Source organism: Aythya marila (genome assembly GCF_965140915.1).
Source record: "Aythya marila genome assembly, chromosome: 12".
NCBI classification, from domain to species: Eukaryota; Metazoa; Chordata; class Aves; order Anseriformes; family Anatidae; genus Aythya; species Aythya marila.
Genome location: NC_139053.1, coordinates 1,920,844 through 1,935,255, shown reverse-complemented (window position 1 = coordinate 1,935,255; position 14,412 = coordinate 1,920,844). Strand labels below are relative to the sequence as shown.

General features: G+C 36.5%; 1 protein-coding gene across 3 annotated transcripts in view; it reads right to left on the bottom strand.

Moving 5' to 3' along the window:
* LOC309882812 (uncharacterized protein F13E9.13, mitochondrial-like) overlaps positions 1 to 14,412 on the bottom strand; it is a 49,413-nt gene that overhangs the window by 23,708 nt on the left and 11,293 nt on the right. For 2 of the 3 annotated variants that reach the window (XM_082770228.1, XM_082770226.1), the window contains exons 4-6: positions 9,570 to 9,720; positions 7,462 to 7,589; positions 1,775 to 1,870 (exon numbers count right to left, since the gene is read on the bottom strand). In XM_082770228.1, coding sequence (XP_082626354.1) covers positions 1,775 to 1,870; positions 7,462 to 7,589; positions 9,570 to 9,720 — 375 coding nt within the window. Of the gene's footprint in view, positions 1 to 434; positions 1,871 to 7,461; positions 7,590 to 9,569; positions 9,721 to 14,412 lie in introns of those variants that run through there. The other variant, XM_082770227.1, reaches the window with a different exon arrangement.

Here is a 14,412-nt window from a genome sequence, read left to right as displayed (position 1 = left end):
AATATATTTATTTAAATAAATCCTTGAATGCTCCTGCTTTCTGGACATTGTTTGAGATGGAACCATTGTTTTTGATGGAAGTCCAAATCCTCAGGACATTAAATCACATGTATAAATGTGGACTTTGAAAAAGTAGTGCTGCCCACAATAAAGAGACACCTGAAAGGATTTTTATAGATCGAAACTTTGTCAGCGTACTTAGAAGGAAAAGGGATATAAGCAGAAGAATGCCAAGGTTGTTATAGGGTCTAAACAACCCCTTCTCTAGGAGGTCAATGTTATGTCTAAAGTTATGTCTGCTTTTAATGGGGGTCATGTGGGAGACAGACTAGTCCAAAAAAAGGGAACCTGAAGAGAAGACTTGATCTCATGCTGTGATGTTTTAGAATCACCATTCAATTAATGAAGCTAAATTTCTTGAAAAAAATCTCTTTTTGGAAGAGGATGTATCTTTTGTTCAGAGAAGCATGGGCACTCTGCCAGCTGACAGAAGAAATATGTTTGTATGCTCGCTTTGATATGTACAATATAACTTTCATTAGCATCAGCAGAAGCCTGATGCATACATGTCAGGAGAGAGATCCCAGAGGGTAAACTTAGCTTGCAGTCCCAAGGAATGAAAACATATGTCCACATTTTATACAGCCATGACACAACAGGTATTCATTGCTGTGTTTCTGTTGTTCTGTTTTTTCTTTGTTTTGTATTCCTTACAGCTAAAAGATTAAATTTAAGGGGTATCTTTAACAATATAGATAGATCATCACATTTTTCCTCTACATTTTAGAGGAAAAATGAAAATCCATGTTTCCCTGTCAGTTTTGGTAGAAAGGATTCCATCATAACTTTAACTTGTGTATTGGAAGGAACCTGGCAGTTTTAAACATCACTAATACTAGTCTGAAGAGGTACAAAGCTGTAGGAGCTTGCTGGAAAATAACCATAAGCCTTTAATAAAGTTTCCAATTTTTGCAAAAACATTTTGACTAAATTCCAACTCTACTTAAAATGTAATTAAATATTTACATTTATTCTCTAATAAGTATTGTAAGTAAATCAATTTCCCAATTATCTTAAATTTTTGTATGGTATACAATTATTACATTTTTGTAATAAATGCACAATTCTAATGAAAAAATAATGATCTTGAACTTTAATAGAGCCCTTCATTTGAGGAGATGAAAGTGGTGTACATTCATCCATTTATTATGTCTTACAACCCCCCTGTGATGTAGGTACTATTATCATCATTTTACAGATGGGGAAACTGAAAGGCTAATTAACTTGTCCAATTTACAATACTGGTAGCTGTAAACTTAGGGTGTCCTATTGTACTCACATGCAAAGCAAAACTCAGCTCATCCTGCAATCAGTATTTACTACAATTTCTTAAACTCCATAAGCACTTTGCATATAGGAGAGAATATATTATAAAAGCCTTTGGAGAGCTGGTTTTGTCTTGGCAGTGGCTTTGAGTGCTACAGAATTCTGCTGCCTAGGAACAAACATCATAGCACCAGTTCATTGTAAAGTGTCACCACGTTCCCCAGTTAGTTATGGAGATGATGTGCATTTTAATTTAAAGTTATTAGCCACTCAAGTGCACATTTGTGCTTTAATTCAGTGCGATATATCATACTGCATTTGTATACACACAAAAAGAATACTGTTTGACAAACTCATTCTCTCAGTTTACTTATGTGATCCATAAATTTCTTTACTCGCTCAGGATCAACACTGTTTGCCCAATAACCTCCTTTCTTGAAATACGAACCAATTATTAGAGCATTTGCATCCACGTAATTATTGACATTCTCCATAGTCACTCCAGACCCAATCAGCACAGGAATCTTCACAGCATGTTGAACCTCTGAAGTAGAAAAAAATAAATAAAAAATAGGGTTAAATTCTCTGACTCTAACCCATCTTTAAAATTCTCTAAAGGCTACATGTTCCAACTTTGTTTTTGAAAAACTGTATCTCAAGAAACTCATAAGTGTGGTATTTCTTAGTTCTATAATAGAGTGATACAACTGATTTCAAGAAAACTCCTTTAGCTCTCAATGATTATTAAGAAAATATCACTTTCATTTAATTTTGCATTCTGTTATCATATGAAACACTGCAGAATAATATTCCTGACTGCATATCAGAAGATGGTTTCAGTGGTACAAGAGATGAAAGTCGAGTCTTGGTACCCATAACTGTACCCCTTCTCTCTCCTCCCCTCCTCCACCCCAAAGAAAAAACATCCCTGGTAAGAAGAGATGCTGGATTCAGGAAGCATTTGCACAGCAAGACCTGACCCACCTATTTAATGTGACTGTTTACCATTGTGCTTAAGTGGCTCTGTTGTGCTTGGGGTACCACATGCAGAAAACAGTTATTTTCTACTGTGTTGCAGTAGCACCTAGTATAGATTCCAAACAAACCAGCTCCATTGTCTTGAGAAAGGATTTACTGCTGCTGGAGTGACCATGGGGATTACCATGTGCTATGTGGATTTTTAACTGCGTTTTCAATTTCCCTCACCTTAAATGAACTGACTAACCACCTCTTCTCAATCTTTTTATGAAGTAATCAGTATATAGACACAAGAATAAGATGAAATTCTTTCTTCCATTTATTATATCAGCTCACACTCTTTTTTGCAAGTCTGGTGAGATCATTAAAGTGGCAGAACTATTCAGCAGAGCTGTGCTCATTACAATTCTTCAGTCATCAGTTTAAATCACAATAATGGTAGTTGGACTGGTGTGTATTTCTGCCAGGTCTCTGCTAAATTTACGTTGACAACTAGCAGATCTTCACCAAAGAAACAAAAAGGGCCTTACTTACAGAGAACTGAAAAAGAACACACACTCTGCTTCATGGCAAATTTCAGCAACACAAAAATAGGAAAGCAAGCAGTGGTTATAGGCTGCATTGATAGCTCCAGCTAGTTTACTAAAACTCAAAAGACAGCACTGATAAAGACTGCTTCTCTTTCTGTAAATATCAATGGAACACAAAATGACAATTTTTCTGTATACAGTATGTGTTACTGTTTGGACCATGGAAAGGTTCTCCATGGACACAAAAGGTTGTTAGAGTGCTTTCTGTACAACACAAGGCAGTACTAGCTGGGAAAACTAGAAAAGCCCTCGTTCTAGAGTTACTAGGCATCCTTTTCATCCCTTCATTTTGAACTGCCCATCTTAAGAGTCACTCTCAACACTTCATCCCTTACACAGGGGAATGTTGTGAAGCATTAGTTCTGACCTTTAAGAACATATAAATTGCTTTAATTGGTGACAATATGCTGATGCAAGATGGTTAGAGCTTGAAAAAACTAGGGAAAACATATATGTAAGAAAAAAATGTCTGCTTCAAAACACTGTTTATTTAAATAATATTTCATCAGTAGCCTAAGTTATTAATGATGCTTTAGGAAAGAATAATTGTGTGTCACCTTGCTACTTCACCAAAGAAAAGGGATCAATTAAAATACTCTTGAATTTCTTTTTAGGTCTCATGTCTGTTTTTCCAGCTAGGAACAATAACTGCTTCTTACATTTTTTTAACATAAAAGAAAAAAAACATTCCACACAGAACTTATTGAAAAATTTAAACAAAGCAGAATCACATATATGTGATTAAAGCTACGGTTATTTCTTTGCATATTTTATATTCCTGTGGTTGTCCTGCTTACAGCAACAAAATAATTCATTTTTAGTTATTTATAACATTATTACTGAAATCCTGTTCTAGAAAAATTAGAATTTTATTTATATAGCACCTATGTACTCTTAGAAATCTTATTTGTTTTACATAGATACCAATGCATAATCAAGGTGCTACAACTGACCGCAGATTTGTGCAACTGTACTTTCCTGCATTCCCAGAGGAACTGTGTTCCTAGTCGGTATTGGTTTTTAGGACAGATGCATAAGGCACATTAGCAGGTAGTTGTTTGGCAATTATTTCACATCAGCAGGAAAAATGAAGAGCCAAATAATTAAACAGAGCACGATCATACAGGTGTATGACAATAGGTTAGTCCTACTAGGCAAAGACTGAAAGAGCAAAACCCAAGACTGCTGTGAAACTATAAAAAAAAAAACACAAAGCTTTCCTAAATAGCAAGGTATCCAACTCCTGCTGTGATCCATGTGTGACACGTGCAGTCCACATGCATCTGCTGTGCTGGAGATTTATTCAGACTGTCAATGTGAAGAACAGCAATGGGAGTGCCCAGTCTATAATGAGACTGGGTTATCTAATTAAGTATGCTACAAATACTACTTTTAAGTCAAGCACATCAAGGCCTAAAGTTGATGAGTAGAGGATGACTTGTCTACTGGCTGCGTTAATACAAATTCTAACTTGTAAAAGAAAATAAAGCAACAGTGGTGAGATGCTTCCACATAGTGACATTCAGTCACTGTCAGGATGTCTCTAAGCACAGAACCTTGTTTATAGTCTTTTTCAGCTTTCTTCTTCTGATTATATTTTTTGACAAAAAGAGAAAAGGAGACAATTTTGTGATGTTAAAGTAACAAGATACTAAACTTTACAGACCTTGCACATTTCTCTATTTCAATGAACTGTAACTAGAGGGCACTGTGCTCTTTCTTCTGACAGTATGTCTGCAGACATGTCTTTAATAAAATCATATGAAATAGTGTTTGGTTGCAAAGCACAATGAAAGCATTTGAACTATGGTATGCACAAGTTACATGAAATAAAGGCCAAATGCTCCTAGCTTGAAAACAATGGCAAAGAGCAGCGTAAAAATAAGCACCACTGTGCCAATAACTTGCTCGACTACTCTTCTTTAACAGCTTTTTCATATGCAGTAATCACTGTACCATACACAATGCTATGTTTATGGTAATATTCCACTGTAACCCATTTTAGCTTTTTAATTCAAAGGACTTTTTCCTCTGTCATTAAAGCTAGGGCTTATAGAAAAGTACAGATCAGAGACTTGCATCTCCCATTTATTTATAGGAGGCAACTACAAAGGCAACATCCTCTTATTTTGACCTAAACAGGCCATCCAAAGATAGGAGGGTGAATCAGTCTTGACACCCCTTCTATGAACACTAAAACATGAGGGGACAGCCAGAGCCAGCTGCTGGGCTTTGTGATGTGCCCAGTTTTCCACCAGTCACTCAGCTTAGGCCATTTAGTTTGTTCATACAGATAACTAAGCAGTCCTTACACACAGGCTTTGGTCACTTATAATACAGGCTGGATTTGAACCAGGTTCTTCAGTATTTATCCCAAGGAGAAAGCCTGATAGATTCACATCCTCTAACCAAAGAGCATTTTACAACATAAACTGGAACAGACTTATATAACCTCTTAAATAAAAATGCTTTAAGAATTAAATTGTAATTCAAAATGCTCAGCTATAATTCCTGCTCCTTAACAGCCTGGAGTTTGCATTATGATTTTCAGACCACTTGCTCCCTTGGCTATTGGTTCCTGGTAGGCTCAGGGAGCCCTGCTCACTGCCAGCACACAGCCCACCCAGGGCTGAGAGGAGAAATGCTGCAGGTTCCTTCAGGAAGGCAGTGACACCAACTACAAACAAAACCCCACTGAACACACTTCTGTCTTGACAGGGAAACACTCACTTCCCACACCCCATCACAAATCAGTCAATTCAACACACAGACACAAAGGCAAAAACACTTCTATATTACTACACAACGAAGCTGAAAAAAAGACATGACAAAACCTCATCTGTCTCTTGGTTCTTCTTTCAAGAGATGCTTTGCAGAGTGATGAAAGATGCCCAATTGTATCACTACAGTACAGCACTTTCGGTGCTGCATAAATTCATCAAATGCAAAAATTTCACTCATATCAACAACCAATTTTGTATACTGTACATCTGATTCCTTTTAAGAATCTACTGACATAAATATGCCTAATTTGTCATTTCCTTACACCCTGAAGTACTGATTTCTATGCTCTTCTCAACTGTTTTAAGCCACCATACTTTTCATGAAATGCAGGAAATCAATGGAGGTTGCATGTGAATGTTGGAAAAAAAGAATTTAAACTAGGATTTGCCCTAAGACTTGTCATTTTTTTTTTTCTTTTTCTTTTTTTCTTAATTTAATCTGCACTAAGAGAGAGGGGGATACATGGGGATATGAATTGCAGACAGGAAATGGAGCTCTAGATTAAGGAAATTTTGCAGTCTCCAAAATATGCCCCTCGCTTTCAGGGTGATCTGTTCCCACATATCATTTCCAGTTTACTGTACTGAGCAACCAACTAATTTAAGAGCTCAGTATTCACTCCAAGCAATCATTTTTTTTTTAACATTGGTGATTGAAGTGGAGTCATTTATCATCTGTTCTTTGGCAAAAACATTTTTATTTTTTTTTAACATATGTGAAATTGAAAAAACATTTTGACAAGTTCAACATTCATTTTAAATGCTGATAAAGATGTACAATATGGGCAAAGCCCTGAAATCACTAAAATATTTAATTTTGTTCCAGAAGATGTTGGGACCTATGTCTCTATGCCAAAAAGATCATGTTATTCACCTCCTCCTTTTGTATAACAAAGATGGAATAATGACAGAATGGTCTAGATCAGAACATGCTTAAAAAAGCAGAGAATATATTAGTATCTTCCTTCATTCAAAAACATTATTTTTGCCAAAAGGTATTGTTATTTGACCAAACATGCAGTAATTATTTTGAATATTGGTCCTTATAGGTATCACTCCAACTTGAAACAGAAATTGTACAAGGGCAGATGCATGAAGAAAGCCCAAACTTACACCAGGAAGAAATACATTAACACAAAGGACAAGACTAATAGGCCAAACAATTTTCGCTTAATAAAAAGTCCAGACCGTTAAAAAAATATATATATTTTGATGACACATCTTTCTATTTTCCAACAGATCTGCATTTTTTTCTGAAAACCTCCTAAGCAGTATTTTCCCTGGTATTACTGTTTGGAATTGTGCCATATCAAAACAACCCTTTTCTTGCAGGACTTTATTTTAGATTGTGAAATATTTAAATCTTTCCACTGAAGAGTTAAACACTTTTATTAGGTTATTTTTTAATAAGGCTATGAAGTAACTTTTTTTTTTTTTTTTTTTTTTTTTAAGGGGGGTTAATTCTTACAACTTAAGTTTTACATACTCTTTTTCTAAAAAAAAGTAAGTAAGCCTCAGCATCATTCAGTATTATAAAAGCTTGAAATAATTTTTACTTTTGTCCTGTCAAATGGTTGTTTAGAAACATACCAGAGAATCCAAATAGAACCTCAATCATATCAGCTTTGCTGTACCATATCAAAGTCTGCAGTGAAAATTCTTTTCTTCCTTTTTTTTTTTCCCCCCTTCTTTCTTAAAGAACAGCAGACATACAGATTTCTTTCTACATTAACCCAGAAGCTGATTCATTGCCTGTTGTCTGACCTTCGTGTGACAGCTCTCACCTTTCAGCTCCCCAGGATCTGTGGGCAGCCCAGTAGCCTTGCCAGTCAATACGAGCCCATCAGCCAGGAAGAGCTCGGCAGCTGCTGCAGTCTCAGCCACACCGACATCTGCCGTCAGAGTATGAGCACTGTAAACAGCAGGAATGTACCCTGTGGTTACTTTCGGCACACACATTTGTTATCCATCTTGTTCAATGTTTAGACTGCATTTCTTCATCTTCCCCACTGTCAGAACAATCAAACTCAGGCTTTTTGAAAGAGAGGGTAAGTGGCCTATTTTAAAACAGGAAGAAAAATTGATATACAAACAAGAGGAAGAAGACCCAACCTCCTCCATCACAACACCATAATTGATCGCTCTATTGCTCTGGGTCCTCTGTCTCTAAGGAGTGTGAACTACCAAGTGTCAACCGAGGCAGCTGCTTGCATGTCAAGCACCTGTATCCCAGAAACGTTGAGCACAAGAAGCTCTGACGTCAAGTGGGAGTTGTGGATGTTCAGTCATTCATAAACCAGATTCTGTTACCTAGAACTGCAATAACACCCTCCACTTCATCTCATGAAGTCCAACTAACAGAAAGTATAGTTATTACCTATAATATAATCACAGGAATCATTTTACATAGCAATTACAAACATCAATTACCTGCAGAGTAGCTTTTCAACAGCAGGCTTTGATACATGGGTGATGCACTTTGAAACCTATAGCGATAGCAGTTTTTAATTTAAACAGACCTGAACCTTGAAAGAATTCCAGTCTTTGCTGTTTCAACAGCTGACTTTACATCCTAATTAACTGGAAGTATAGAAACAATAATGGCCATGGTCAATCCTTTGCACCAATGAGGTGCAGAATCAACCTCTTCCTTGGATTAGCTTGGATGGACAATAGACATGGGGGGCCCGGTTTTGTTCCGTATTAGTGAGTGGTAGGACATGCTTACTCAGCAGTGCTTTCTACTAGTGGTGATGGGTGCAAGAGAAAGTATACTAAATCCCTTTCTGTATGTGGAGAAAGGTGGGCATAAATCTCAAATACATATAATAAGGTAGTAATAAGATGGCTCTCAGCATCTCCTTCTCAACTTAAGAATTCCCCTGAAAAAAAACACAACTCTTTTCCTCTCTTAAAAAACAAATCATTTCACCAAACTATAATCTAAATATTAACCTATCAATTGATAAGACAAATGAAGAGAAGCACATGATACATTCATCAATTTTTGTAAGTCTAAAAAAAATGTCTTTTTAATATATAACTTTATATATCATTAGAAAGAAACAAAAGCAAAAGGACCATAAAAGCTTATTTGGCCATAAGGCATTGTTTTCTTTTCTATTTTGAAATCTATTTTAAATCAAAACAAAAAATAAAAACCAAACAGATATTTAGAATCTTCCAAACATGGTTATTTTCATGATTACCCATGTACTACACACAAACACTTTAATTAGGTTATTTAACATGTATAATACATAACATTTGAGCAGTTCTTCTGGAAAAAAAAGTGACATATGAATAGCTAAAAGTACTGTGTGACAGTTAAGATAAAATATCAACAGAAAAACTGGGTTCATCTGTCATAAGTTCCTTCTGTGTGATAATCACAGAACATAATCTGTACATAGACAGCACCGAATTTAAGTAGAAGAAACCAGTATTATTGGCAGCAAGGAGAAAAAAAAGAGAAGAGCTTTCTAAAATGCCAGAATATTATGATCTGGATCCTCTGTATGTGGAAACTGCTTGCATAACTAAAAATAACCTTGGATGCTTAGCCTCCTGAAACAATTTCTTTAAACATAATAGGTATATAAGGATATAAAATCTCACCTGATACCAGATGCAAGACATTTACAGTCTGCATTTATATATCCTGAAGGTTAAGCTGAAAACTTCACAGATGCAGCAACCTGCAGCTTACAGGTGCAAATTTATTTTTGAACATATCCCTAATAGTGCTGCAAGACCTTGCTTGAATAATAAAGCTCTCCCTTTATCATTAACTTTGTTGATGTTAAATAGACATAAAATAATCAGAAAAAAAATGAGAAAAACGTAAGAACATTATTACATTAATACTTACATAAATATTGCTTATATTTACCTGTGCTTCTTTTTAATATCAGCAAAAATCTGAATATTCTCTGCTCCAACTTGTTTTCTGTATCGTAGCAGGTTACCTGCACAGGCATTTATGATCCCTTCATCAGCAACATGAGAAAACACAAACCCTTCAGCTCGGATAAAATCAAGACCTAGAGGGAAAAAAAAAAAAGAAGAAAAAAAAAATTGTCTTAACCAGAACCAAAGACTGAAAAACAAAACTAAAAGTGAAGTCCACCCTACTACCTCTCTCTTATCTGGTCTCGACACAAAATATTCCGTGTGCTCTAAGACTCACCACCCTTGCTTTCCCACATATTTAAGTCTTTGCAGCCATGGAACAGATTCAGGAACTGCACACCCTGCCCTGCCACTCTGCCATGATTTGCTAGCAGGCAAGAGCCAACGAAGGAGTGGGTAGGCCAAAGCATAGCTCCGTTGTCCTAATGATGTGGCTTCCCTCCAAAAAAGGGCATTAACTTAGGTTTCACCTTTTTCCAGATACTCTATGATTGTATTACTTCTTTCCCAACATCTATTTATCTGTTATGCATGCCTGAAATTGGCCAACAGGTCAAAAGTAACAAGGACATGGACAAAGAGAGAACAGCACAGGTCTTGTTTTCTTTCAGAAAGAAAGCGCAGCCTACAACACTTTACACACATTATTTGACTCTTCATCTAAATGCAACTTGTTTTCTACGCAGCACAACATCAAGAAATTACTTCTAGAGCTAGGCCAAAGGTACAGAAAGATAAGGTTTCTACTCCACTCCAAATTTACAGTAAGCATCAACTGTACCTTACCTCAGTACCCAGTGTTCACCATGTTCATTCTTTCATTGAATTACGAAGGTTTTGTGGGATGGGTACTTAGGAGGAAGACTAAGAATGGAAACAACTACCACAGACCATTCATTTACTCCTGCATTCCCCCTACACAGCCTTTGAATATCTTTATATTTAAATATCGATGCCTTAAGCCATGGCTTAACAAACCCACCACGATTAGGCACAAGATGACAGAATTCTGACTATTTTATTGTGGACCTCTCTTATCTCCAATCTTTTGTAGCATTGAAACTTATTTCACCTGTCCTTTAAGATGCGTAAAAGTTCAGCACTCATCTTGTGCAACCTTTGCTCCTTCTTCCAGGTTGCTTCAGAGCTCTCTTCCAAGCCCTTCTGAAGTTCTGCTGCTCCTCCAGCTTTGAGTCAGCTGCACATTTAATTAGAGCTGACATACCAAGGAAACAAATGCATATGAAAGCAGCCATCAGGGATGCAACCCCACCTACCCAAGAACTGCTCAGGCAACAGAGGCTTCACCCTAACATATTTCAAATATAAACAGAAAGGATCTTTAATACATTTACCAAATGACAAGGTGCCTGCTTATTTTAAAAGCTAAATTTCAGTTTCATTCCAAAAGCCATGAAGTTGCAGAAACAGAAGCTTATGCCTGATAGAGGAGAGCCTCTATTGCTTAGCAACACAGACTCCAGCTAACAAGAAACATCACAGATGGTGCCAAATCAAATATGAGCTGTCCTATGCCTTGAAATTAGCAGGTGAAAAGCATGGAGTATTCTCAGGATCCAAAGACACAAATATGTCACAAGTATAATTAAAGGTGCTAGTAGGAAAGACAGTGCAAATAGCTAGACTGAGATTTCTGCATCTAGGAACAAAACCCACATATTTTCATGTAAATCATCCAGATTTACAGTATAATTCAGAGTTAAATAAGTAAAAATAATTATCCTCTAATCACAAGACTATCAATCAGACTAGAAATATGATAAATTTTCACAGCAATCATAATGGATACCTCAGGATGAGGGTTATTCATTTACTGAAGCTCACTGCTTACATGTTTATTGATGTTGGTTTGTGGTCCTTTAACTTAGGAATTTGAGACTTTCTTCTAAACATTGTCCTTAGTTTAACAGAGCTGTATACTCTCTTTGGGTTTTGGGGAGCTACGAAGATACAAATTTTAACTAGTTATAATAGGCAAAGGCACCAAATCGTTACTCTTCTGTTTGTATGAAACCATAATTGGACTCTGATAATGAATTCATTTTTATGCTCATAAAATTGTGAGAACATTACTATTTCTTATTTTCACATTTCCCAAGTTGAAAAGTAATAGATGTTTAATAGTTAATAGGCAGTCCATTTTCTGACTTATATGGGAACAAAAAAAAAAAATCTTGTAATCTCACTGGAAAACAAGAACAGGAAGTTTCTAAGAAAACCTAGCAAACAGAGCTTCAGGACTGTGTTAAGAACATGTAATCATGTTACCATCTGGAGCAGGGCCTGTTTAAGGATATAGATCTTGTATCTTTTTCAAAAGCTAGCGTTCCTACACTTTAATTCTACTTGAACAGCTCTGCCTAAGCAGCTGTGAAAGTTTATCAATTATACAGGAAACCTTTATTTTTTCTTTTCTTCCTGTGATAACTAGTGAATAAAAGGAAAAAGAAAACCACAGACAAATATTTCCTTTGCTGGGTCAAAAAGTATTGCAACACTAAGTTGATTGAGGAAATAGTACTTTTACATTATCCATCCTAAAATGATGCAAATGTGCATTTTAATACCACAGAACAGTGAATCAGATACAATCATTAAGAAGCCCTTTCTCAGATATATTTTTCTTTCCTGAATTATGAAGTCAAAAGAAGCTGGAAGCCAGGATTTACTGCTTTCACGGAATAGGATCTGGCCTTTGCAAGGCTGCAGCTCCAGGTTGCTGCTGAAATTTGAACTTCACACAAATGTAAGATGATGCAGGTGAATTTACTGGTAGAATCTTGGCTTACATGCACAGCAAATCCTGACTCCCAGCTCTTCTTGATGCCTTAATTCAAAAAGAAGATGAAAAAATATTTTTTTTGTTCTGAAAATAAAAACTCAGAGGAGTATCAACCTCACTTGCTATTGATGCTAGAGCCATACAGTTTTTGTGCTATGGAAAACCATTTCTACTCAGGACATCATCTCGCAGCAGCTCCTTGCAGACTCTGCAAGAATTCCAAGCCTGGGAGAAGCAGCTTCTCCAGCAGTGCTTGCAGCAGCATCTCATCTCTGTGAGAGTCGCTGCACTTGCTGCCTTGCTCCACGGCACCTGCAGATGCTTCCAAACATGCACACACATCCCCAAAAATTAGGATGGTGTCAGTTAAAATATAATAATAATAAATCAGCAAACATTTTCACATACATTTTAACCTAATTCTATCCCACCTTAAACAGTATCATTGGATGTAGCAAGCAGAGAATTCCTGTGGAGTATCTCTCTGCTGGTGGGTGGCTGTGGGAAAGGAACAGTCTCAGACAGGAAAGCTGTATTTGCAAAAGACCTGGAGATAGCTGGGTACCTAGGATATCTTCTGATATGAAGCCTCACTTAATCAGCTACCGACTGTGCTGTTATCATTACTGAAGACTAATTAAGAAACTGTGACCGCATGGGATTTCTAAAATATGGTCCTTAAAGAAAAAAGGGCATTTTCACAGTCAGCTGGAGATGGTAGAAGATAAACTGAGTAATGATTCATGAAGAATAACACAGACTCACCCAGCTATAGGCAAGCTGCACTCTACAGTAGACCCTGCTGTCCTTGCTCCCAGGCAAACAGATTGAAGCTCTGGCAGACCACAAAAATGCAACTTGCCTCTGGCTCACGTGCTCAGGTTTTTCTCAGGTGCCTAGAATATGGAAACCATTTCCTTGCAGCACTGTTGAGATACAGATATGGGGATTGTTTATGTCTCACAGATCAGCAGATGTCTAGGACAATATTCCACAAAGCAATGATTTCTTGAAAACCTTTTCACCATTAAGTCTGTCTCCATTAGATTAATGATTGGCCAGTTCTATCTTTCAATCACTGCTGCATGTTACTACGGAGAACACCCAGAATGTTCAAAAGGATAAAGAGACTGTCGTCATCATATATCCCCTGTATTGCAAGGGCTCTGCATCTCCTCTGCAAAGACATACACTGATAGATCAGAGCCAAACACACCATCTCATTAATGCAAGGAAAAAGGCAGAAAACAGCTGAGGGATTTTGGGTTATTCCTTTAAATGTAACTGTCCTCTCTAAGATGACTACTGCTTCATAATTAGCAAACTTTCAATAAAAGAAACAACATGTAATTTCAAAGTCAGTTAATATCAAACAGCATGACTACATGAAATTTAGTAGACAGACCAAGCATAAACGGTGGTTAACTTCAGGAAACAAGGTATGCAAATAAATAAGGAAAACCTAACATGATGCCCAAATCTGACCCAGATTTAGTGAACATTCCTGAGCACTGAAAAATAATAAACAGTAATATTTGCTAAACAAAAAATAAGTAATGGAGAATTTTTGTATCCTCTACAAATGTGTGAAGGACCTGCATAGATATATCATTCTGTCTCATCCTTAAGCAGATGTAGCTAATTAAATCAGGAACTATAAACAGGAGACTGTACACCTCTAAAAATCACATGGTACACCTGTTAATAATGAACCAATTGAAAAGTATCCCTAGCAAACGATTTCTGCCATGTTTCTCCACAAAGAACAGTTTAGTTCCATGAAACAGGAAAGAAAGGCGATAATACAGTGTTTGGAAGATGTCATTAGAAACACCTTTTAAGAAGGTTTGTTTTCCTAAGAATAAGTATTTGAGATTGAGGTGGCTTCCAGTCAAAAAATATAAAACTGTACTATTCTGTATTATCTCAATATTTTGTGGTCTACAGTTACCTAGGTATATTACTGTATTTTAAATTAAAAAGCCTACATCAGAAGAGTATAATATTGAGCAGCAGAGGA